General features: G+C 41.4%; 1 protein-coding gene across 1 annotated transcript; it reads left to right on the top strand.

The window, feature by feature from the left end:
* The first annotated feature begins 16,176 nt into the window (after positions 1-16,176).
* Positions 16,177-25,415, top strand: LOC116318198 (mamu class II histocompatibility antigen, DR alpha chain-like). The gene is made up of 5 exons (XM_039610312.1): positions 16,177-16,185; positions 23,466-23,517; positions 23,619-23,867; positions 24,620-24,904; positions 25,161-25,415. The coding sequence occupies exons 2-5, from the start codon at positions 23,466-23,468 to the stop codon at positions 25,289-25,291; spliced, it is 717 nt and encodes a 238-aa protein (XP_039466246.1). The 5' UTR covers positions 16,177-16,185; the 3' UTR covers positions 25,292-25,415.
* Positions 25,416-26,726: the final 1,311 nt, after the last annotated feature.

The raw sequence follows: 26,726 nt of genomic DNA on the forward strand, positions 1-26,726 counted from the left end.
TGAGAACTGGAACAAATCTGTTGTTGAGCTTTATTTGGAGTTCATAAAGTGAAGCTGTAAACTAACCAGAGACACATGAGGTGAGGATGATGAGCAGCAGGATCCTGCAGATCATTTTCTTCCTGTGAGAGGAGACAGAGGTGAAGAGTCATCAACACATGAGGTCAAAGGTCAGTCAGTACAGCTAGAAGAAGGAAAATCTACAGTCTGACTTCATTCACTCATTACAACATCTGATCCTGTTCATAATCCATATTATTCCACTGACTGACCAAAACTACATGAACTAATACCACTGCAACAGAAGCATCTAGAAGAAAAATCTGCTCTTTGATTTACTCTGAAAATATTTAAATATTTCACAATAATTCGCAGGTCTTCAAAGCTGCAGAAATTATTTTTCTGATACAATGTGGCAATGTGGTTCATTTTCTAAGTAGATGTAAACAATTTAATCCGTTTCTCTGAACGTCTCCTCATAAACCTTCTCTGACTGATGGTCAGTGAGTACTTAGAAGCTTTATTTCAATCACTGGTCTTATGCAACATAGGATAAAAAAGAAACTTCACAAGTTTCAGCTCTGCTGCATCACCATACACATTTGGAAATCTTGGAAGTTTCACTTTTATGTGATCTCATCCAGGGGACGTGTGGTTTCTTTTTATTTGATTTTTTTTTTATTACATGGGTTGTGATTTTAACATTTTATGGTTGATTTTTTAATTGCATATTTTTTGTTGTTGTTGTTGTAGTGTTTTCGTTTGTTTATCTTATAATTTGTGAATCTGCAAACATTCCCACTCAGTCCTTATTTAAATGAAAGTAGCTATATTGTGGTGGGGCTTGTTTATTTGTTTTGTTTATTTGTTTGTTTGTTTGTTTAGTCTTTGTTTTACTGTTACTTTATATGTTGTTTGTTTAATTTAAGGCTAAAAGAAAATTAAATCAATGAGAGGTAAAATTTGAGGGGGTAGGGACTAATAAGTGTATACTTCTGCCTACTCCTTTTCAAACAAAAGAATGGAATTATATTTTGTAATGATTGTGAATGCACATGTTTGAAATAAAAATGAACTGAACTGAACTGAACTGAATGTCTTGTTTTTATAGTAGTAGTAGTTGTTGTAGTATTTCTTGTTGACATTGCTTTATAAACTAAATTACTTACACCTGCGTGACTTAGGGCTCCTAAAGGACACGGTTAGTCAATGGGGAAAGGCTCCCATGAGGCAGAAAACAATAAACATGTCTGGTGAGAGGGACAGAAGCAGAGAGTTATTTAGTATAAATAAAACACAGAATAAATAACGGATATATAAAAGTCACTTTGCCAAAATCTTACTGCTGCTTCTAGCTCATGACAGAAGCTCAAAATTAATTTATGAGAGATAGTTTTGACCTTTTTTTGACAGATAATAAGCCAACAAGTCATTTGCAACAGGATAAATTTCTGCAATCACTTTTGTGGTCACAGTCATCTGTAAGCCTCACATATATCAGTGGGTACTACGCCAATCCATCACTGATCCTCCATTTTTTTTAAATTCTAGATGACATAGAATCGTTAGAGTCAGTTGGAGGATGAGGAGGTATCGGACAGTGAAAATATGGGACAGAGAAAATCACAGTAGTGTTTTTGAGAGAACTGAAGTAGGAGGAGGTGACTGCCCGTCTGCAGAGCAGTAAGAGGATTTCCTTTAAAAAAATGCATTTTTAGGACAATTAAAAAGTTATTTTTCTCCTCTTTACTTACATTATAATGCCTTTATTTATTGTGCTTTCCTTTAGAATCCCCTGATGGAGGTTTTGGGTTTAAAATGAAATCTAGCCTGAAGAAAAAGATGAACCAGGAAATCCAACCCTTCTGAATCAGATCTGAACAGAGCTCTACATCACAGAGGGAAGGACTGGAGAGGTCAGTAATTATCATTGCATCAGACAGACTGAAACATTTTTCCAGAAAAAACAGGCAGATCAGACACAAAAATCAGATGTGAAGATATCTTTAATGTCTCACCCGAAGAGAGAGAGAGAGAGAGAGAGAGAGAGAGAGAGAGAGAGAGAGAGAGAGAGAGAGAGAGACCAATCAAAAGAGTGCTGACAGAATGAGTGGCTGGAATTGGGAAAATGTTCCTAACGCAAAAATACACTTTGGATTGGGCTGAAAGCAAATAACCAGGATATCCAGTTCGTGTTTTCATTCACACTCAGAGAGCTGAATCTGCTGAAGAATAAACATTTCAGTTTGGTGGAACTTGTTCATCACTTCTTCACTGAAACCAAAGAAACAGGGATCTGCAGCTTTGAAAAGTAGAAGTTTGAAGGAGGAGCTTGTTACTCTTTGTCCCACTGATTATGGCTGAATCTCATTCGTTTCCCCTGGAGGGAGCTCAGAGGTCTGATGTCATTGATAAGAACTCTTTGTTGATATCCGTACTAGAGATGGCACGATACCACTTTTTTATGTCCGATACCGATACCAATATCATAAATTTGGATATCTGCCGATACCGATATTAATCCGATATAGTGTATTTTATAATCAATAAAACTGTATTTTTTATATCTTGCTGCATTTTGTATAAGTTCATACTCAGGTTTTAAAAAACAAAACACTAAAGCTATTCTGTTATACCTGCACAGATGGTACCTTCCCAAAGGAAAAAGTACTGTAGGTACTAGGGTACCTACTAGGGTATATATTAGACTTAATAGTTACTATATACAATAATGGATTTCTATACATTTTGCATCAGATGAAAACTTTGGTTGTAAGATTCAGATTTTTTTTTTAAACTAGACATGAGAATAATAAAGAAAAGAATTTCTTTGTGCCCCCCTTTCCCTGTTAATGCCCTACCTGCCCCCCTGGCAAAACTTTGCTAGACCCGCCCCTGCACAGTTACCAGCTGTCAGCTAAAGGATCCTGGTGTAGAAAGTAATATTAAATACATTCTAACAACAGCTTATCAAGTTTAAACCAGCTGCTGATGATTATTATTTCCTCTTTCTGGCGCAAAGTGGGCGATAAACAAGCAAGAGAGACAGATTCACAGCAGAAAAGCTGATCAGCTGATCATTGATCAGTTTCATGACTGAAGTAGCAGCAGGAGAGGGAGGGGGAAAGAAGAGGCAGTTGCTCCATATATATTAAGCTTAACGTGGGAATGCTTTACAAACATTCAGAGGTAAACTTACACACTTGCTTTACTTCTCTGGGATAACTTTCTCCGAGATGAAATGCTGGTTTAAAAGCACGTAGCGAAGCTCCAAATGCTTAACCAGACCGCCGACAGGTCTCGCACGCTACAGCCGCTCTATCACGTGAAGCATACTCCTCTGACGTTCTAAGGTTATGAGCTGGGTTACGCTATGTTGCAAGTTTTGTGAGGTGCTTTTGTGATATTTAATGGATCGATTACATTTTTCATTTCTCTCCGATATCCGATCCAGTAATTTAGGTCAGTATCGGACCGATACCGATACGTAATATCGGATCAGTCCATCTCTAATCAGTACACACCATCTCTAGTGTCTCCTCCAAAATAAAACTCAGAGCCTGTGAGGGCCATCTCAGGTGTTCTCAGTGGGCGGGGGCTACAATTCTTTATGTTTACCTTGAAAACATTGTTTGTTTTTCCTGGTATCCACGGTGACCTCAGCCTCTTTAGCTCATTTTCCATTAGTACCTACTAAGACCGAATCGACACGGTTCGCCGCAGTTTTCAGGGTTTTCCATTAGGTCATGCTACCTGGCACCAGGTACTTTTTTAGTCCTTTTTTCTTGGCTCGAAGTCCACCTTTGTTGTAGTGTTCATGTCACATATTAATTACATTGCGGGATGCTCAGATTTGTTGCTATGACTACAGCCAATGCATTAGGTAGTACTGTTTTGTAATTGAAAACCAGTCGATCCGAGTCAAGTCATGGTAATCCGTGGTGATTCGGTCTGAGTAGGTATGAATGTAAAAGGGGCTTATGATTGGAGATAAATTATCTCAATTTCAGAAGTGGGACCACACCTCCAAACATGCCCCTTCTGGTTCTCTATCTATATATGACACCCCCTTGCTCTATAAGCTTCGTTCTCATTTTCATGCAAACACCTTTCGAGAAGGACTTTAACACAGCTTATCTAGCAAGAGTAATATAATCTTACTTACCCTTCATCACAACGGCCCTCTCGTCCATCAGCACTTCATTTTTTCACACCACCCAACAATCTGGTCTGCTACATCAATCCATGCAGCCATCTCTCTTCAGTTTCAATGGGTCCTAAAAGAGAAAGCGTTCCTTCTCTAAACCTCACGGTCAGGAGCGAATATTGCACCTCCAACAGCAAAGCTACTGTCTACTTTGCAGCTCCACCCACCCATCAGCGCCAAGTAGCATGGACAAGCTCAAGTAACAGACGAAGCCTAATTTCTTCAGACTGCTAGATTCTCAAAATATCCTGTCCATAGTTCTGTGCAGCTGCCTCCTACCACCATTTAATACGCAGCTGGAAACCAGTTGTAAGTTCCATGCTTTGCTGCTACTCCATTGCCGTTTATCTCTGTTAGGCACCAAGATGCCAGTTTTGCTGTTTTCTATTCCTCCTTCTGCAAAGCGCAGAAGCAAAGTTTGGCAATGGGATGCTGGGTTCTTTCTCTATCCCTCATTTGCAAAATGAAGCAGCAAGCTTTCTACCACAGAGTTGCTAGTTTGCCTGCATTTATTATTGCAAAAACAGCAATGAACCCTTGTAGAACTGGGATGCCAGGTTCTCTTTCTCTGTTCCTCCGTCTCAAAATGCAGCAGTAAGCTTTCTACCACTGAGTTGCCAGTTTCTCTATTGCAAAAGCAGCAATGAAACTGTCAAAAGATTTCAGGATTTTGGGATTTTTTATTATTATTTTATTTTATTACTTTATCTTTTGCTCTTTATGTTTATGTTTGCTCTTTCAGTAAGTCACACTTTGTGCAGACTCCCAAATGGGGAAGTTACACTCTGTACTCCACAGGAAGCCTGCACGCAGCAGCTATTTTATCTCTTCCTGTATCTCTTCCTGTATGTGCTTTTAATAAAAGACTGCTTCTTTTTGCTGCAGAGGCGAGTCTCCCTGAGTCTGGACCGTGTACATGTTAAACCTGTCTGAGCGTTTTATTCTGACCTGAGTTGCATAACAGGAAAACTCCTGACATTTCTTGGTCCTTCGAGCCGGATGAGACAGCATTTTTGTGTGACCCCACAGGAAAACCTCATCGAGCCCTGACGTCGTGAGAAGCCCGCGCTGAAGTCTGTCGACAGCTCCTCTCTAGGTAGAGGATATAAAGTCCAGAGACGTAACATTCGGGTTCTGGCCAGCTTTCTTATAAGTGGTCCACGGCGGTGGGGGTCGATGAGGTAGACCTGAGAGACCGGCAGCAACCAGGTGAATATTAACACTCTGAGACACCTCGCGTAAAACGTCTAGGCTCGCCCAGAGGGGTTGGTAGCATTCCTAAAAGTAAAGGCTCGCCTGAAAAAGGGGCTGGAAGCTATTTTAGGGGGATCACTAAAAGTAAAGGCTCGCCTGAAAAAGGGGCTGGAAGCTATTTTAGAAGGGTTTCTAGAAGTAAAGGCTCGCCTGGAAGGGGCTGGAAGCTATTTTAGATAAACCTGGTCCGTAAGGCGAAAAGTGCTTGGCGTTGAAAAGGTATTGTTGTTGTTTCATTTTGTTGGTGGAATAAGTTGATTTTACAGCACAATAAGGAGGCTGAACTATTCCACTATTTTGTTTGCTGTTGGCCACCCAAGTACTGGTGAAAAGAGAGAAACAGGTCGTGTTTCATCACGTAAAGATGACACCGCTTTCAAGAATAGCTTGAAAGTAGAAGGCCGTGTCAACTATCTCTCTCGATTCTCGTGCCAGAGAAGGTGCTGCAGTTGTGTAGTTGTAAAGTATTAAAATTAAAAGGATTAAAATGGGTAATGAAGCTTCAAAACTCACTGCTGACGAGCAGTGGTTAGAGAAAAAATGTCCAGGCGCCGGACAAATTAGTGCATGTAGATGGAGAAATCCTAAGAAAACAAAATGTCCCACTTGGGAAGGTAAATGTAGCCCATCAGCATTAACACAACTGAGGGAAGCTCTTTTGAAAGAAATAGCAGAAACAAAAAACCTAAAAAAGAAAGGGAAACGTTCGCAAGAATTACAATATTTCAAGGCCTGGAAGGTAGAAGCAGCTAGGCGAGAGGAAAACAAAAAGAAAAGAAAGGGGAGAAGAAAGATAAAAAGTCAGAAAAACAGAACTTAACCGCCAGTTTAGTAAAACCAGAAGACGAGACACCGTGCGGTGCTCGCAATATGTGTATTAATCCACCACCATATGCGCCGCCACCTCCCACATCTGCAGCTACAGCCGCAGCATCTCCCACATCTGCGGCCACAGCCGCAGCATCTCCCACATCTGCAGCCACAGCTGCAGCACCACCCATTAAACACTCACCCATATCAGGAAGAACTAGGTCACATACACAACATCCTTATGTGAAAGCACAGACAATGCTAAACAAACTTTCACTCAAAGATAGCCCACAAGAAGAAATAGGAAACACAGTCGATCCGCCAGCCACTGGTATCTACCCATTGGTAGCAGTGGCTAACCCTAGATTTGGCCTAATAATAGGGCCAGAAGGACAGGAAGAGCAAGATGACCGCCCACACATACATGTTTTTCGTCCGTGGTCACAGACGGTGTAAAGGAATTTCTTTCACTTATGTATTAATCACATTATTTTATTGTAATGCCTTGGTGCCACTGGATTTTAACATGTCTGACACCCATACTGTAAGACAAATGGTGGGGGTCTAGTTAGGAAGTTGGGGGAAGCAGACAACTCCACAGGAAGAGTCTTTTGTCTCTTCCAGGGAGTGGTGAATCTTAAGGTGTGAAACATCTGTGTACTGCCTTTTGTTCCTGGAGAAGGTATTTAAGTGAGAGCCACCCTACTCTCAGTGAGACTCTGCTGACCCTGCCCCGTGGTCATGCAGGCTCTCCACCAAGCTTGGTTGTCTGTTCTTTGTGTTTGATTAAAGAATGTTAGCTACCGCTCACCGCTCATCTGCAGGCTTTATTTAAGTGGAAAACTTCCACAACAGAATGGCGCTGCGAGCAGGGTGGTCCGTGTGGTCGCTGAACAACGGTTCCGTGGATGGGCTGATAACCCCTGAGGGAAAAGGTACCTTTGTCCTACCAGCTGTTGAAGCAAAGGAAATGGAGGAGTCACGGAGCCGTGTGTTTCAGTCACCACCGAGACCATCAACTTTGAGGGGACTCCTGCAGATGGGTGAGTTGTAGCTAACTTGTATACAGTCATGGAGAGTTTTTTGTCTGGCCGAGGGGGGGAACGCTGGCTGCCCCCGGAGTTCGAGTCTCCGGGAGGAAATCCTGGTGGTTTGAGGCCCCAGGCTTGTGTTGGGTACGGTGCATCACAAGGACATTGGCTCGAGTGCGCTGTTGGGGAGAAGCCGGCCCAGACCTGTGGTCAGTCCAAGTACGTCACAGGAACAGCGGTTCGGGTACACTGTCGGAGTCCATTTCTGCATACTATAGTGCACGGAGTGGCGGTGTTCGCTCCTTGGTCCGTAGAAGGCAAGGGCCTCACGGGGGATGCCTCGTGTAGTAAAATGGGATCTAGATCCAGTAGAGCGGCAGACGTTCCACCAGGCGGCCAGGGACAGAACTCAATGTTTGACTGTATGGTAAGAACTGAGTAAATGTGTGGTGTGTAAGATTGCAGAGAATGGTTGTGTGGGAAAAGTTGATGTGTGTGTAAAAAAAAAACCAGTGAAAAATGGGGTTCAAAATGTTGAAAATAGGGAACAAAAACAGGAAAAAAAAAAAAAAAGAGAGGAGTGTAGACATGTGTGTAAAAGTTGTTTCCAACTAGCGCGAGACGGTGGTACTGCAGGCTACCAGCTCCCCTAGTGTGGACACACAAAAATTTCTTTTTAGCAGAATTGTTGATAAAATAAGCAATAAAAATAGGAAGAGGGTTTGGTGATTTTCAATGTAGAACAACTACAATCTCTCTGGGTTTTTAAGAAAGGGGACTTCAGAACCAGAGAGGGGAGACGTGTTTTTTTTTTTAAAGCAGTGATAAGAATGATCAAAATGTCTCAGTGTGTCACTTGCAGGTGAAGAGCAGACCCTGATCAATTTTTCACATGCAGCAGTCGCAAGAAATTATAGGTTAACATCATTTAGAAACACTCAAGCCAAGTTTTGGCTGAATTGTTTTACAGCTTAACTTCCATGTGTTTGTCACCCTGAGAACACAAGCTCCAAGATTCTCTCCCTGAAGACAAGAAATGCAGTTCCAGAACAACGAGATGGATATCAGGAGCTCACAGCAGGGTCCTGAGCAGTGAAGAAAAGTTCCAGCAGCAGCAGCAGCAGCTGTGCAAGACAGCGACAGCAAGGAGAAAAATGGCATCATCATGACTGGATGGATGGATGTGCATTTCCAACAAGCTGCAACTTCACTGTGTGTAAATGGACCTTTGAAAAGACTGTCTGAGTTGGACATTTGCCACATTTGGAGCAAAATGGCAAGATGAGACAGTGGAAAACACAGGACAACTGACTCTCACTGGACTGCTGCAAGGGGGAGAGATGCGATGAGACCACAGTGGAAGGAGCAGGGGAGAACATGGCTGTTTTAGTGTGGGAAATGAAATTTGGGTTTAGGAAACTGGGAAGAAAAAAACGACTGCCTTGCGTGGAGAATTGAAAAGTGTCTGGAGCACCGCAAAGAGGAGAGGTACACAAAATTACACAAACAGAAAAATGCATTAATCCTACTAACACAAACACACATGCAATGAAGCTCATGAGGACCAAACAGTATTTTAAGCATGCGTTTCTGTTACCATCATCTTGTCCGGTTCACTTAGTGGGTTAAGAAGTGATACATAGACTAGTGAACTAGTATTATTTTGGGGAAGGATGATTGAATCATTGCAGGGGTGAACAGAATGCTGCATGGGGGTCAAATGAGTGGAGACTAATAGATTATTGAGTTTCTGGTTTCTGATGTGTGGGGGAGGTCTTATCATGACACACGTCTGGGTACATGGGGGAAAACAAAACTCATTATCTAATAGAATATAGTTGTTGTGTGAGGTGTGTGACTGGTGGATGAAAGTTTGGGAGATTTACTGATGCATTTTCTTTTGGTACCACTTTTAACCTGCCAATTAGTTTTGTTTGGATCTATCATTCTAAGAGAGCATGCTTAGACAACTTCTAAAAAGAGGCCTTCATATTTTTTGATTTTTAACAGTGCACTGAGATATTTTTTTTGTTTGGCAATTTTCTCTTTTGAAGCAGGCCTGCAAGATCGGGATCGAAAGCGCTACACAACATGTTGAACAATCGCAAGTGAGTTTCTCCAAAAAATTAAAATGGGCTCGGGAGAAAGCCACTTATTTGGGACAATCAGAAAACAAGTCCCTGCCAAAAAGGATTCAGCGAGGTAATCCAGTCTAAATTATTTTTTCTTTTTTGAAATGACGTCATTGCTGGCAGTAGAAACTTATTGCGTCACGAGGTTCTACTGTCAGCAAATAAAAAATGGGGACTGACTGGACTGACAAAAGCTTGACTGACTTGACACCAGTATGCAAGATTGCACCTCCACCTTGACCTGACAAAAGGGTGGATGTATGAATGTATGTTTCTTTTACAGGAGCAGAAAGGTGACAGCAACAGGTTGCATGGGCTTTTGGGCCGTGCTGACTTAACCTTTTAATTGTCACTTTCTGTGTCTTTGAATTTACCAGCGGTGTGTTATTCATGACCTTGTATTGTTTACAGTGCAGAGGTCACTGTGAGAAAGTGTGCATACAGATGCGCTACGCTAACATCTATTCTTCCACAGCAGAGGGCTAATCATATGATCTAATCACATGATTTACAGCAGGACACGCCACTGGCTAATGTTTTCTTACGACAGGGCCTGGAGTGATGCTACTCCAGAGGAGAATCCCTGGGAATTTTTAAGAGACAATGCACAACTTCATTGTGCATGTCTAATTGTGCTAAGCTGACATAGGGCAAAAGAGGGTTTTCCGTGGAAGCTTTCATTTTTAAATTGCAGAGACCGTGACATGAGAGATATGGAAGAAGAGACTGAAGTGCAGATGCAGACCATGACTGGGAGAGAACACTTCAAGACGACCAGTGAGAAGCAGGGACCATCTGCAGGACAACTGACAAACGACAGTGGGCTGCACCACTGGGCTTCCAAAAGATTGTCACGAGGAGATTTTGAACAGCAAAATCTTAAAAATGAAATGAAAAGTTTCTACGTTGACGTTGAGGAAGACAACTAAGGTGTACGACGTGCTCTGCCTTAAATCTACAGCAGCGTTGGGCGGAAATCAAGGGATGGAGAGGCGTGCCAAGCTCCAAAGGTGACAGCACAGAGGAGACCAGCGTTGGAATTATGACTCTGTAAACGGCACAGACACCAGGAGCCATGACTGGGACTGGGAATGACCATCCAATGCTTTTTCACTTTGCCATGCAAAGTACTTTGACACTCTGGAGAAGACCTTTCCTCTGTATCATTGTTGTTGCCATTTGCATGTGAGAGCTTAGATTGGGGGAAGATTAAAGATGAACAAAGGGTGGTGGGAGAACAGTGAAGTGAGGATACACAGTGTGAAACTCCTTTAAGTGTAAAATAATGTTGATGTAATATACAGAATGTTGGGAAAGAAATTCTGGTTTTAATGTGATTCTTGATTTGAGAATCAAAGGGTGGGATTGTAAAGGAATTTCTTTCACTTATGTATTAATCACATTATTTTATTGTAATGCCTTGGTGCCACTGGATTTTAACATGTCTGACACCCATACTGTAAGACAAATGGTGGGGTCTAGTTAGGAAGTTGGGGAAGCAGACAACTCCACAGGAAGAGTCTTTTGTCTCTTCCAGGGAGTGGTGAATCTTAAGGTGTGAAACATCTGTGTACTGCCTTTTGTTCCTGGAGAAGGTATTTAAGTGAGAGCCACCCTACTCTCAGTGAGACTCTGCTGACCCTGCCCCGTGGTCATGCAGGCTCTCCACCAAGCTTGGTTGTCTGTTCTTTGTGTTTGATTAAAGAATGTTAGCTACCGCTCACCGCTCATCTGCAGGCTTTATTTAAGTGGAAAAACTTCCACAACAACGGACAGACAAAATGTCCTGAAAGACGTTCCTCCACTGAATGAAGGTTTTACATCATGGAGGGATGCTGTAGAACTGATCAGGAGGCAATGGTATTTAAACGGTCATGAAATGCTTCAAGTAATGCAAGATGTATTAGGTTTAAGGATGGGAACAGTTAGAGGTGATTATACCGGCTCAAACGCCGGGGGTGTAGCACATGCACCAGGAAGCACTGACCTAATCAATGACCTAACAAATTTATATGAGAGAATTAGAGTACGGTTGGCCCCGAGGGCTGACTATGGAAAAATAGGGGAGGTAAAGCAAAAAGAAGCCGAAACAGCTTCTGATTTTCTGGACCGGCTACGCCCGGTTTTTAGACAGCATTCAGGCCTAGATTATGAAGAAGCCCCAGAGAGACCATACCAACAGCAACTAAAGAACGCATTCTTAAACGGTCTCCTTCCCCCAGTTAGAGCCCACGTTGAAAAACACTGGGTAGCAATGAACACTGGTAACCTAGCAGACGCTCTGCAGTATGCAGAACATGCAACCCAGTGGTAAAAAGAAAAGAAAGGAGGTGTTTTCACTGTGGATCCCGAGACAGGTTTCATAGCATTTGCCGGTGGATACAGAGGACAGAGACAAGGACAGCAGAGGGGAAAGGGAAAGAAAAGTTATAAAGGTTATAAGGGAGACAAGGGACGAAGGGGTGAGAGAGACAATCGCTGTTACATTTGCGGAAAAGAAGGTCATTTTGCAAGGGACTGTAGGTACAAAAGGGAGGATGACTCAGGAGAGGGTCAGAGTAAGTGACTAGAACAGGAAATAAAGGAAGAAACAGAAATTTTCAACATAGAACAGTTGCTCCTAGGTTCTGAACACAAACCTACAGTAACAATCCATGTGAATGGCCAACTCATGACCATGTTATGTGACACTGGAGCATGTAAAACCGTGCTAAATCAAAAGCCCAAAAAACTAAAATACTCAAGTGACACCCTGATAGTTAAATCTGCGTCAGGCCACACCAGTGTTAAATCACTAACAGAAGAACTGTTACTAGTACACAATGAAAGCGGCAGAAGTTGTAAAAATCAATGTATATATGACCCATCCTGCCCAGTCAACCTTCTGGGAGAGATGCTTTAGAGAAACTAAGGATCGGGTGTAGTGCCAGGGCTAGAAGGCATGTACACTAAACTAATGTTACATGAAGAGCAAAGTCCTGAGGCCCGTCAGCTCAATGTGTGTAAGGGACAGGGAGAACCCCACTATTATTGGACACTAGACCTGCCTCCATTAGAACCCTTGCAGCGTATAGCAAATCGCTACTTGCCAACCCATTCAAGAAAGCTAGACTTTGCTGAGTACCACAACACCTTAAGGTTCAAACAAAGCCCAGGTCATGACCCCATATATGACCAACAAGTGCACAGACTAGGACCACAGAAACTCACACTGCAACACCTCTATGTTACCCAAAGCGGTAACGCAGTGTGCTTTGTAATACAGCCAGGAAAGGTACAAGAGCTAAACAGGATGCCAAAACCACATGTGTCAGTAGCACGCAATGACGACACGGACTGGAAAGACTTAGGCCACATCCTCACTCAGGTGGAAAAGGACAGATATGAGAAAACTGAAGAAACACATGAAGGGTGGCTTCAGGGCCGTAGAACAGGATGTATGAGGTACACATTAGGGTGAGTACGCACGACACAGCCAGCAACCCATATGACTGACTGCGCAGATGCACACATGCATGAAGTTAGTGAGGGTGATACACACTTTTCCTCTAGTTCTCATCCAGAACTAGAGGAACTACCTGTTAGCTGTGGTCTACAGGACCAACAGGCGTGGGACTAATTAAAGGAGCAGATCCTGTCGTAGTAAAACCACCACAACTTACAGGCCAGTAAAGCCACAGTATCCCCTCACAACAGAAGCCAAAGCAGGAATAAAACCAGTAATTGCAGACATGGAAAAGGCAGGCATTTTGAGAAAAACAACTGAAGTAACCTGTAACACGCCCATTTTCCCAGTGAAAAAAGCAAATACGGGAAAGTACCGTCTAGTACATGACCTCAGGGCAATAAATGAAGTAACAGCACAAATCCCACCTGTGGTAGCAAATCCACATACAATTCTGAATCAGGTGACCCCCAAGGAACAGTGGTTTTCAGTTATAGATCTGTCTAATGCATTCTTTTCTGTACCACTACACCCTGACTCGCAGCATCTGTTCGGGTTCACTTTTGAGGGTCAAAAGTACACATATACTGAGGTTACCTCAGGGCTTCCAGAACAGCCCCACTCTGTGTGCATAGAGGCTCTAAAGAGGTCCATGTCACTGTGCACACTCCCTGCCCCGGGACAGTTTCTCCTGTATGTAGATGATATACTCATCACAGGGAAGACACTAGCAGACTGTAAAGCAAACACAATGACAGTGTTACACCATTTAGCTGAGCAGGGCCAAAAAGTCTCACAGCACAAACTACAACTGTGGAGCCAAAAGGTCACATACCTCGGGCACACACTCACTGGGGAAGGGAAAACACTGTTAGACAGCAGAAAACTAGCAGTACAAAAAGCTCCAAAACCACTCACGAAACAACAGATGATGAGCTTCTTAGGGCTTTGCAATTTGTGTAGAAGCTGGATACCTGACTATGCTTTGTTAGCTCAGCCTTTGCAGAACCTGATTTATGGTAAAAATCTGGCACTGAAAGATAAAATAGAATGGACACAAGAAGCAGAAGAAGCGTTCAGCAATCTAAAACTTGCACTCCAAACTCATACAGTCTTAGCATTGCCAGATTATGACAAACCTTTCTATTTGCATGTAGACGGAGGTGCAGGCTACATGAAGGCTGTGTTGACGCAGGCCTTCGGGGAAAAACAACGTCCACTTGCGTTTTATTCATGCAAATTAGACTCAGTTGCATCAGGTTTGCCCACGTGCGTGCAGGCCTGTGCAGCTGCAGCAGAGGCAGTTAAGAAGTCTGCTGATATCATTCTTGGACACACATTAATTATCAAAGTCCCACACGCTGTAACCTCCATCTTGTTGCAAGCAAACTTATCTTACCTCACACATGCCAGACAACTCTCTTATGTAGGCATTCTGCTTTCACAGTCACACATCAGGATTGAGAAGTGTGGACGATTAAACCCCAGCACACTTCTCCCAACCGCAAGATGGTGACGCGCACACTGCTGTATAGAGACGCTAAATGAGGAAACAAAACCACGCGCTGACCTTCACAGCACCCCACAGGCTGGTTTCATTAATATCTTTGTAGACGGTTCAGCGTCCAAAAATAGCCTTGGGCGGAACTGTGTGGGTTATGCGGTAACCACAGTTGACACAGTTTTAGAAGCGAAAGCACTAACTTCCTCACACTCTGCACAGAGTGCAGAACTCACGGCCGTCATACGTGCCTGTCAACTGCATGAAGACCGAGACATAAACATATACACTGACAGCCAGTATGTCTTTGCTGCTGTGCATCATTTTGCAAAAATCTGGCAGAATAGGGGGATGGTTACCTCTACTGGCAACCCAGTGCAACATGGGAATCTTTTAAAGGCACTGTTGGAAGTGATAATATTGCCGAAACAGTTAGCATTATGTAAATGTGCTGCACACCAGAAAGACAACTCAGAGGTCACTAAAGGCAATAACTTTGCAGATCAAGCAGCAAAAGCAGCAGCACAACAACCTATAGACACATTAATGTCTGACTCCTCAATGCAAATACCACTTGATGTGCTTATAAACGAACAGAAAGCTGCACCAACTAGAGAACAAAAGAGGTGGTTAAAATGTGGAGCTCGGCTGGAGAATGATTTGATGACTTGTAATGGCAAACCAGTACTACCAAAATCCTTACACAAAACAGCAGCATTAGTGACACACGGGTCTACTCACGTGTCGACGGGAGGAATGGTAGATATACTCTCTAAACATTTCTACACCCAAGATTTTTGAAACTTCAGCAAAAGTATTTGTCAGAACATGCATGATTTGCCAAAACATAATGCACAGGGAAACCTCAGACCGAGAAGAGGTAACTTTCCCACACCACCTCATCCTTTTCATACAATCCACATGGATTTTATTGAGCTAAATGAATGCCAAGGCTCAAAATACGCTCTAGTGATCATAGACATATTCTCAAAATGGCCAGAAATCTATCCAGTAAAAAAAGCAGACGCCATCTCAGTTGCAAAATGTTTATGCAATCACTTCATTCCAACATATGGCATCCCCACTCTGATAAGATCAGACAATGGGACACATTTTGTTAATGAAGTAATCAGTAAGGTCTCTGAAGCACTAGGATTCACTGTGCTTACCACCCTCAAAGTGCCGGACTCGTGGAAAGAACTAACGGCACAATAAAACAGAGACTGAGAAAATGCATGGAAGAAACAGGGAGACCATGGCCTGAGTGTGTAGGCCTAGTAAAAATGTGGATGAGACTGACACAAGGTTCTCAGAAACTCACACCATTTGAAATCATTCACGGAAGACCATTTCCATTACCAATTACAAGTGAGCCCATAGATAAGTCAATGAGAGAAACTACACTAGCCGAATGGATGACTAAATTACTTGAAAATAAAGAGATTGTTCTAAACAACCAACTGCCGAGTGACATCTCTCCAGTGTCTTGCAGGTTGAAACCAGGTGATTGGATCCTGATCAAAGTACTCCAAAGGAAAAATTGGAGTTCACCAAGGTGGGAAGGTCCTTATCAAGTGCTACTCACCACACCTACTGCCTGCAAAATAGCAGAAAGACCATCTTGGATCCATCAAAGCCACTGCAAAAAAGTGAGTGACAACCTAAACGTTTAGACGCCGACACCCCTAACTCCTGGTGATCTACTGGTGGAGGGAGGGGTGATCGGGTATACCCCGCCTTCTTCTTCTTGCCAATAGTCTACTCATCAGAGGTCACAGGTGTGTCTGGTCATCATGAAGACACTCGTCCTCCTAGTGGCCACTGTTGCACTCCTGGTGAGTTTATTAACACTCACCCGAAAGAAAAACGATGAACAACACCACCTGCAGACAAGATGGACACATGACAACTCACATCTCCGTGACATGACACAAGACCACATTCATCCATGGATGAACAACGCATGGTATCGATATATACATGACAGCACACCCAGGAAAGACTGCTATGTTTGCTCCTACATGCCCCCAATGACACAATACGCCAACTTGTATGCGAAGGGAATGGACATAATTCAAGCAAAGTGTGCCGCGAGCTACGCCAGCCTTGGGTATCAATTCCAGGGAATCGTGGTCAACCATGAGGAACCTCTCCAGATAGGACTGCGAAATGGCACATGTGACGAATGGTTCTGGGTTGACCTGAAAGTGAAGCACAGAAGTAAGGCTAAATCATTCCCAGTCTTTCTTGAAAACAATGGGAATTTGAGCCACAGCCTATGCTACCGCCAAGAGAACGGATCCACGCCAATGGGAAACACCACCAACTGCAAAGCAGTACAGACACACGCTCCTGGAGGGCCCGTGAAAAGCAACAACATCTCAAATGGCACCTTCTGGGTGCAAGGGATGGCCTGGATCTGTGGCCAACAGGCCTATTTTATCCTTCCTGGGAACTGGACAGGTCAGTGCGCTCCCATTTTCATATCTGACCACACTTTCAAGATAACCATGGACGCCACGTCAACTTCAACATCAACAACAAGGAAAAGACGAAGCACCCCGAACCTCAAGCAGCATGATTCTGTGTGGGGTTCCGATGTCCCAGAGGAATTCAAACTTTGGACTGACAGACAGAAAGTTACTCACGCACTCTTCCCATGGGTGGGGGTAGGAAAACACGCTTTAAGGATAGAGACTCTGAACTACCGCTTTGGACTTTTTCTGAATGCTTCATGTAAAATCGACGACGAACAGGATCAGGAAATTGATGCCCTACGCATTGCAGTAATGCAACACAGGGTAGCATTGGACATGATTCTCGCCGAGAAAGGCGGACTATGTATCCTTTTTAACAACACATGTTGCACATACATTCCAGATAATGTGCACTCACCGAACATGACTGATGCTCTGAAAACACTCAGACAACTTCGGGATGCACAACAACGAGACTATGCCACAAACACAGAAGACTGGCTTACGTGGCTTTTAAGCGGCTCTTGGAAGTCCCTGCTGATTAAAGGCCTTGTTTTTGTTGGTGTTCTTCTGCTGTTGTTGTGTCTGTTCACTTCATGTGTCATACCTTGTTTGAAGAACATGGTATCAAAAATGGTAACTGCTTCAATTCATGCTTACATCACCCTATCACAGAATGATGAAGATGATAATGAGATAGACACTTGGATATAACATACTCACAAAACCCACTATTTTATGATGTCTTGGCTGAAAATGTCTACAAGTGGCCATAGACTGATGCACTGTTAGTGGTTGCTATGTACATATATAGAAGGAAAGATCAAACAACAGGTGGGAATGTCAAAAGATTTCAGGATTTTGGGATTTTTTATTATTATTTTATTTTATTACTTTATCTTTTGCTCTTTATGTTTATGTTTGCTCTTTCAGTAAGTCACACTTTGTGCAGACTCCCAAATGGGGAAGTTACACTCTGTACTCCACAGGAAGCCTGCACGCAGCAGCTATTTTATCTCTTCCTGTATCTCTTCCTGTATGTGCTTTTAATAAAAGACTGCTTCTTTTTGCTGCAGAGGCGAGTCTCCCTGAGTCTCGACCGTGTACACGTTAAACCTGTCTGAGCGTTTTATTCTGACCTGAGTTGCATAACAGGAAAACTCCTGACAGAAACCTTCTGACACCCGGATGCCAGGTTCTCTTTCTCTATTACTCATTTGCAAATGTAGAAGCACGTTTTTCTACCACTGGAATACCAGTTTCTCGGCGTAAATCCTTAGTATACAAAGCAGCAGTGAACCCTTCTGGTACTGGGATGCCAGGTTCTCTTTCTCTTTCCTTCCTTTGCAAACACAGCAGCAAACTTTTCTGGCACTTGGTTGCCAGTTTCTCTGCCATCTATCCTTCTTTTGGAAACCCACCCCAGTATCAACTCACTCCATAAATAAATTGCTGGTTCTCTGTCCATAGGGACTCCAAATCCATGTTTTTCCTATCTCGCACACTTAACAGCTATGCCTACATTTAAGAAATCTGAACTGTGCATAATTCCTCAAGGTGTCCCTTCATTTCTCATATGGTTTCTCTAGCATCTTCTAAACCCTTTCTCCTTGACACAGTCATTCAGGACATCTCTTCCAAGACGACTTGTGGTTCTGACAACATCCCAAATTACATTATCATCTTCTATGAGGTTCAGCCGTCCAGCTTGAGTAGAATTCAACTCAGTTCTACTGAATTCAACTCTACTCTCTGCTGGTTTTGAGGATTATCATGATGGAAGGTGGTTCTCCTCTAATCAGTTTTCAAAATTCAACCAACCCTTCCAAAAACTGCTTACCATCATCTTTGTTTGTTTCTGAAATCTACACAGTAGTTATTGCTATTACTCAAAGAAACAAATAGTGAACCAAACTTTGAAGATGGAGAGCATGTGGTCATCATCATCATCATCTGCATAAAACTATCAGGAGGCTGGGGATGTGAGCCAACATTTTGAGTTATGTTGTATTTTGATTGCTTGTTATTGCTTGTTATTTATTGAGATAATGTTAAATTCTAGTATTAGTTTGTCTTAGTTGAGTTTTAGTCTACTTTATGTTTCTTCTATGTCTCCTCATTTATGAGTCTTTTCCTGTCCTCTTGTCACGACTGGGGCAGCAGCCGTGTGATGTGTTGGAAAGAGGACTTGAAGGCAGCACTTACTGAGATGTGAGGGTGGTTTATTTACAGAAGACAGAACACAAAGTGGGGATGGCAAAACAGAACTAAGGATAAACTAAACTGGGAAAACTAAACTATAGAACGGCAAACCTGAAACACAAGAGGAGGACTGCAGGGAGAGCACATAGAGGAGTCACGGAGAGGTTAACGGAGCAATGCAGAGTACGCAGAAACACAGGGTAACACAGAGGATGAATACAGACAACGCGACAAGGAACACAGGCAGACACACACTGTAAATACACAGAGGGACACTGGGAAAATCACACACAGGTGGGAGACACAGCTGGACCTGATTAGCCTGATGAGACAGAGGAACACTAACACCAGGGACCAACAGAGGGAGCACGCACCCAGAAACCCAGCATTCAAAATCCCCAAACATAAATAATAATAATAATAATGATAATAATAATAATAATAATAATAAACTCAAAACACTGGGTCAACGACCCAGGACCATGACACCTCTGTCTTCTTGTCCAAAAGTATTTTACTTTTGGTTATGTCAGTGCTTTCTTCTCCATTATCTGTTGCCATGTGTCTCTCCTTGTGTTCCGTGTCTTCCCAGTCTGTCATGTATTTCATGTCTGCATGTTCCATGTTGTCAGACTTATGTTATTATGTCTATGTCTCTCCATGTTTCCTGTTTTATTTTGAAAGTCATGTGTTTCCATGTTCAGTGTGTTTAGTTTTGCTTCCCCTGTGGCATCAGTTTCATTTGTGTCAGCTGTGTTTCCCCAGGTGTTTCCACTTCCCTCATCAGCCTTTTGTGTATTTAAGCCCTCTGTCTCCCTCTGTTCAGTGTTGGTTCCTCTGTCATGTCATGTCATGTCATGTCATGTCATGTCATGTCATGTCATGTCATGTCATGTCATGTCATGTCATGTCATGTCATGTTTCAGGATTTTCCAAGCTCCTGTTTAGGTTCAGGTTCAGATTACTACTACTAGGTTACTAAAGTTTTGTTCAGTTTCATGTTCTCATTTTCACATTCTAGTTTTCATGTTAGTTTATCTGTCCCCAGTTTAGGTTTTAGTTTAGTCTTTCCCCAGCTTGTCTTGCCTTTGCCTTTGTTTTTTTGCCAACAGTCTAAATAAACAGCTTTCCTTTTGTTACACTTATTGTTTTTGCTCCCATGTCTGCTTTTGGGTCCACACCTCAAACACACTGGACCACCCGGCAGTAATAAAAACATGTTAGGGTGAAGAAAGATTTTGCACTCAATCTGCTTTAAATCTAATTTTCGCTACAGCATATATTCATCATCACATTGCTTTGATGTTTGACTTCATGACCTTTACACCAAGATCAAGGAAAAGATTGACTGCACCTTTTCCTTGATCTTGGATGACTGTACCTAAAGTCTACCTAAAGTCACCTAAGTCAGGTTACTGACGGGAGAACACTGAGATGCTGTTGCTATTTAGATGACACACCCTAAGCACAGAAAACCAGGAAGCACAGACAGAGTGCTTCCCTAGATCATCATAAAATAAAACAATAAGCTGATAAGCACCCAGTGAATCTCGGAACTCACGTATAAATGTTTAATGTTTAATCAATGTTTGACTGTTGTACTCTCAAAAATTAAGTGAAAAGTAAAAACTTTTATCTCACACTTCAAATAAACCAATGCTTTAATTCTGTACTGAAACATATTTCTTCTGTAGTGTTAGTGAAATACAATGAAATGTGAATAAATTGTCCTTGATTCACATAGATAGTTGAATGAAGAGTTTGTGACTCCCGACTGTGATGTGATATATTCAGTGCTTTGCTCAGCAGCTTCAGAGGCATCTGAGGAGTCTTGGGTGAATTTTGGACAAATATATCAGAACATCATCAGTATACAAGATGATCGATAGAAATTTTAAACTTTTTTAAAATCATCAAAACATTAAGAAAACACACCAGTAAAGACAAGACTGTGATCATAAGTTAAAGGTAACTTCAAAGCAGAACTATAAAATGTTACCAATTTCACTTCGAGAAACCTCCTCCCTGCTGCTTTGAAACAAACCGAACTAAAACAGAACAATTTGGAAAAGAACAATTAACAGCTTGTTTGGCCCATGTCACTATATCATCTCTTTTATTTAGACAAAAAAAGTCTTCTACCTAATCAAGTTTCTCACATACGAGTCCCCTTCACCTCTTCTAAAATAAAACGTAATCGGACTGAGGCCATTCTGGAAAGATGTTTACATAAAATAAACTGCTAAAAAGTCTGATACCGCTAAACCTGCAAACTTTCACTGGCAATGTGTGGGTGTGGAAGGAGAGGAGAGATAAAAAATTATTGCTCTTTTTGGAAGCAAGAAAGAAAAAAAAAATGTGAGAATGTGGTTACGGTAAGCTCTGTCTAACTAGTGCTGACCAAAGTGCTATTACTAAAAGAATAAAACAATAAAAGAATAGAAGCAATAAAAGAGATAAAAGAAAAATCCATGTATTGACTTATCTGCTCATACAGTTCAGGGTTCTGAGGTGGCGGGACCTATCCCAGATTAGGACAAGAGGCAGTGTTTTGTCTCTTGGACAAATCATCTTTCACACTTCTGAGCTGTACAAAATGCTGCTATTAACATGTTCATGCATGCAAGCTCGTATTATTGCTATTTTATACTTTTTACATTGACTTTTTACATTGACTTTTTACATTGCTTTAAAGTTCTTATATTAACATACAAAGCACTAAATGCCCAAGCTACAGATTATATATCTTAGCTTCTTAAGAAAACACACTGCTCCTACTTGTCTTCTCACAGGCTCAGAATTTGTTAGTTGCTCCCTGTATACCAATAAAGAGATCAGGGGGACAAAGCTTTTCAGTCTGTGGCACCAAGGCTGTGGAACTATGTTTACTTGACTCTGGACTCTTTAAAAAATAAAATAAAGTAAAACAGAAGCAGTTAAAAACATTTAAACAGACTTTCTGCTGAGAAATCTTATTGAATTGTAATTTATTTATTTTAAAACAACCTGCTTATTTTAGTGTGTAGTGTTTTTTATTGTGGCAATTAATGTTCTTATTTAGTGTACTCTTTCTGTGCACAGTGCTTAGTGACTGCCTGTGAAAAGTGCTTTAAAAAGAAACTTTACTTACGTATTTACAAAGTGATGGCCGAATGTTTTCCTTCAGGATTTTTGGGTAGAGAGCAGAATTCAATTCGTCCTGAACCAGAAATATACCCCAGACCATCAGACCATCACCACCAAGTCTGATTGTTGCTGTGATGTTCTTTTCATGAAATGGTGTTAGTTTGATGGTAGATGTAACGGGACTGAAATCTTCCAGAAAGTTCTGCTTTTGTCTCATCAGTTGACAGAATATTTTCCCAGAAGTCTCTAGGATCATCCAGATGTTCTTTTAGCAGATGTGAAATGAGCCTTTGTGTTCTTTTTGATCAGCAGTGGTTTTCTCCTTGAACTCTCCCATGGAGGCCATTTTTGTCCATTCTCTTTATTATTGTTAATTCATGACCTCTGACCTTAACTGAACCCAGTAAGGCAAGCGGGTATTTAAATGTTGCACTGGTTTATTTTTTGACTTCCTGGATGAGTCATTACTGGGCTCTTTGAGTAATTTTGGTAGACCGGCCACTCCTGGGAAGGTTCAGCACCATTCCCACCATTCTCTGGAGTCCCAAAGACTTAGAAACTCTTTCAGACTGATATATGTCACTGACTTTGTCTCTCAGCTGGTTCTTTAGGTCATGGCATGATGCGCTGATGCTTGCGATCTTTACCCTGCTTCACTTTGTTATACAGGTTATGTTTAAAGGATTTCGAAATCAGCTGGTCTGGCAGTGATGAGGCCTGGGTGTGCCAGTGAAACTGAACTCTTTCCAAAAGATGTGGTTAATCAGTTATTTCATGATTTATCAAAGGGGATAATTACTCTGTTGCACAACTTTGAGTAGCTTTTTCCTCTTTAATAAATTAAATACAATTTAAAATCTGTGTTTTGAATAGGGTTATTTTATCTCAAATAAAAATATGTTTGATGATATTTAACATCTAAGTGTGACAAATATGCAAAAAACTAAGAAAGGGGCATAAACTTTTTCAAGGAAGTGCATTACACCATGCACCACTTTGATTTCTTTTTAAAAATTATTTTTTTTATTTCTAAGAGGCTGTATATACAATTATTGTTGATATCCTGCTTTGCGCGCGTTTGTATATGTGTGTGTGTGTGTGTGTGTGTGTGTGTGTGTGTGTGTGTGTGTGTGTGTGTGTGTGTGTTTATGATATCATTAACGGTGAGCTCTGTTATTGGCCGTGTGTGTTAGACCTCAAATGCTGCTGCACTTTCTGTCAGTTCACTCAGAGACTGTAAACACTTACAGTTTAACTCTCTTAGTCAGCTGCCTATGAAGATGAAGGAGCTGCTCCTCTTCCTCTCCTGTGTGCTCTGTGTCTCTGCTAATTGTGAGTTTCTCTCTTTAGACACTTACAGACAGTCACCAGCTAATTTATCAGGTTATTGATCAGCTTATTGATAATTGTTTAATTTCATTAATGCATTCCAGTTCTACATGAGGACATTCATGTCGTTGGCTGTTCAGAGAGTAATGGAGAGGTCATGTTTGGACTGGATGGTGAAGAACTCTGGTACGCAGACTTTGAGAACAAGATTGGAGTTTCCCCTCAGCCATCTTTTGTTGATCCCATCAGCTTCGGAGATGGAGCTTATGAAACAGCTGTGATTAATTTATATATCTGCAAAACGAACATGCAACTTAGTCAGGAGGGTATGAAGGACTACCCTCTAAACCATGGTAAACACATACAGGCACACACAAACTGATAACATCACTCAATACAATGTCCATTAATCAACTGAAATCTGGAATTGAATTTACTTTGATGTAAATGTTGTCATCGGTGTCATGTGATTAGTGAGGTTAGGGTATAAATGATGTGGTTTGCGGTGCGTTTCATGAATCAGAATCAGAATACTTTATTCATCCCAGAAGAAATGATGTGGTCACAGTTGCTCCAAGTAAGAACAGTAACAGACTAAGCTAAATTAAATAATATAATGTATTACAAAATATAACAAATACCTCAAGTATAAATATCCTAGTATATTACACAAATTATATATATATGGCTGACATTGATGTGTCCCTCTATTATATTATATGTTCCATACTTTCCCAGTACAAACCATTAATAAACCACACAGACCTCTACATTTATTTGTTTTGAAGATTTTCTTCATTATTTCATGCTCTTCAATACTTTCAAGTTCCTAAAGTTCAAAATATTCAGTTCAATTTTTTGAGCAGGAACCTCTATATGGGTGCCACTGACCTTTTCACTGCCAGGTGACTTTTTGGTATGTTGTCACGTGTACACTTTCATCACAGTTTCTTCTTTTAAAACTCTGTCTGTTGTGTTTCCATGCTGACAGTCCTTCAATGACAGGCTCATTGAAGGGGTAACTAATCTCAAATAAGCCAGGAGATATTCTACTATGGAGATTCCTCGACCATCCTCTAACTGACTTAGTTGTGTTTGTGTACAGATGCTCCTTCGGGTGTGAGGATCTACACCAGAAACGAGGTGGAGCTCAGAGTTACAAACACTCTGATCTGTCATGTGACTGGTTTCTATCCTGGTCCTGTCAAAGTCTCCTGGACCAAGAACGGACAAAAGCTGACTGAAGGATTCAGTATCAACGTTCCCTATCCCAACAAAGATGGAACCTTCAAACAGATCACCAGACTGCAGTTCATCCCACAGCAGGGAGACATCTACAGCTGTACAGTGGAACATCTGGCTCTGAAAGAACCACTGACCAAGATCTATAGTGAGAAAAGCCTTTATTTAAACAGAGAAGACAGACTTTAATACAGAGACAAATGTGTGTAAATATGAAGGTTTATGATTCTGTGTTTCTATCTGCAGATTTCACAAAGCCTTGGCCCAGTATTAATCTGAACAGCTGACTTTAGTTAATCAGCTGACAGTTTTCAGCACATGTGTGTGGTTCACATTGTTGAGCTGTAATTAATCAGATCACAGTCTGAAGGATTTCTGTGTCATGTGTCTGTTTCTACCTCCAGATGTGGAGGCACCTGAGAAACCTAAGCCCAGCGTTGGACCTGCAGTGTTCTGCGGACTCGGTGTGATTATTGGCGTGCTCAGTGCTGCAGGTGGAACCTTCTTCATCCTCAAAGCAAACAAGTGCACCTGATTGGCTGGGGTTGATGATGTCATCAGTGCTTGTGTAGACAATGTTGTGTAAGGCTTCTGGTCTGCTCTCTGGTCTTCAATAATGTGGCTGCCAGTTTGAAGGACTCTGACTCTGTTTACATGGAACCTTAAGCTCACTTTATTTTACACTGTTAAACAGATTCAGTTTAAAATGTCAGACAAAATGAAAAATGACAAGTAATATTAATCATTCAGAAAACTATCCCAAAGTGACTTCATAATCAGTCGGAACAATTCATTGGTCTTTTTAAGTGTTCTTAAACTCAGTTTCATCTGTTGACAATCTTTGCTGGCAGTTTCATGTGTATGGTTCAGACAGATGTAAATAAACCAGAACTTGAAATGAATTCTCACCTGTAGACATGAGTGATTTTTTTTTTTCTGTTTTGTTATGTCTTATGAATCATCAGTATCACTTCATTGTTACATGTGGGATCTGTTGGGTAAGAACTATTTAAAGTACAAAAATATTTGTTTAGTAAACAGTAATATGCGGTAATAAATAACACTTCTAGCAAAGACAGACCTTATATTAAACACTTAGACTGAAGATTTATTGATGTTAGATCTCAGCTGCCACAGTCACTGGTGTTATGTGTGTGTCTACTGCATTTGGGATATTTATAATAGCGCCCTGTTCCTGCACACTCTAATATTCACCTGAAGGAATATACATCTTTCATAATGTTGGGTTTAGACTTCAGACATGCTTAAAAAAACTCTGATCTAAATTCCAGCTGCTGTGGTTGTAGATTTTTTTTTTTTTTTTTTTTTTTTTTTTTTTTTTTTTTGGACTCCTGGAGATATTTCAGTTTTCACTGCACTCCAGGAGTTTCAGCCTGGATCATGTTGTTGAGGTCACTTGGATCAAATCAGTGTATGTTACCCTGGTATCCATTCCAGAAAACTGGCTAAAGAAACTCTGAGCTTCCTGTGTTCATCCTGAGTTAATGACAGAAAGCCTTCATCAATGGAGCTCTTGTACCAGGATCCACTATAAATAAAGAGCAGAACCTCCATTTGAATTCAGAGCAGTAGGGATATGAAGAGATGTCAGTACTGAGCGTGATATTTATTTTAGAAACACGAGAGAAAAGAATAATTTCAATCAGCTCTCTGCACTCTATCATCAATATTTACCCAACCTCAGTTTTCTGTAAAGCTGGAATCAATCAAATGTTATGTTTTCAAATCTAACTGTTCAGCTAGAAGTCTGAGAGGCACAAAATGAAGCTGCACATAAAAATAAGAACCAAACAGATCAAACATGGTTAACTCTTTACCTTCTACCTGTTGGTCTGTGGTGTCAGACCCTAATTTTGGTGATTTGCAAGTTTAAACTTTACATCTTCAGCCTCTATTTACATTTAAAATGTTCTCTGCACCATTTACTGACAGTATTTGATCACATGAAC

Source organism: Oreochromis aureus, linkage group 3 (genome assembly GCF_013358895.1).
Source record: "Oreochromis aureus strain Israel breed Guangdong linkage group 3, ZZ_aureus, whole genome shotgun sequence".
Lineage (NCBI taxonomy): Eukaryota > Metazoa > Chordata > Actinopteri > Cichliformes > Cichlidae > Oreochromis > Oreochromis aureus.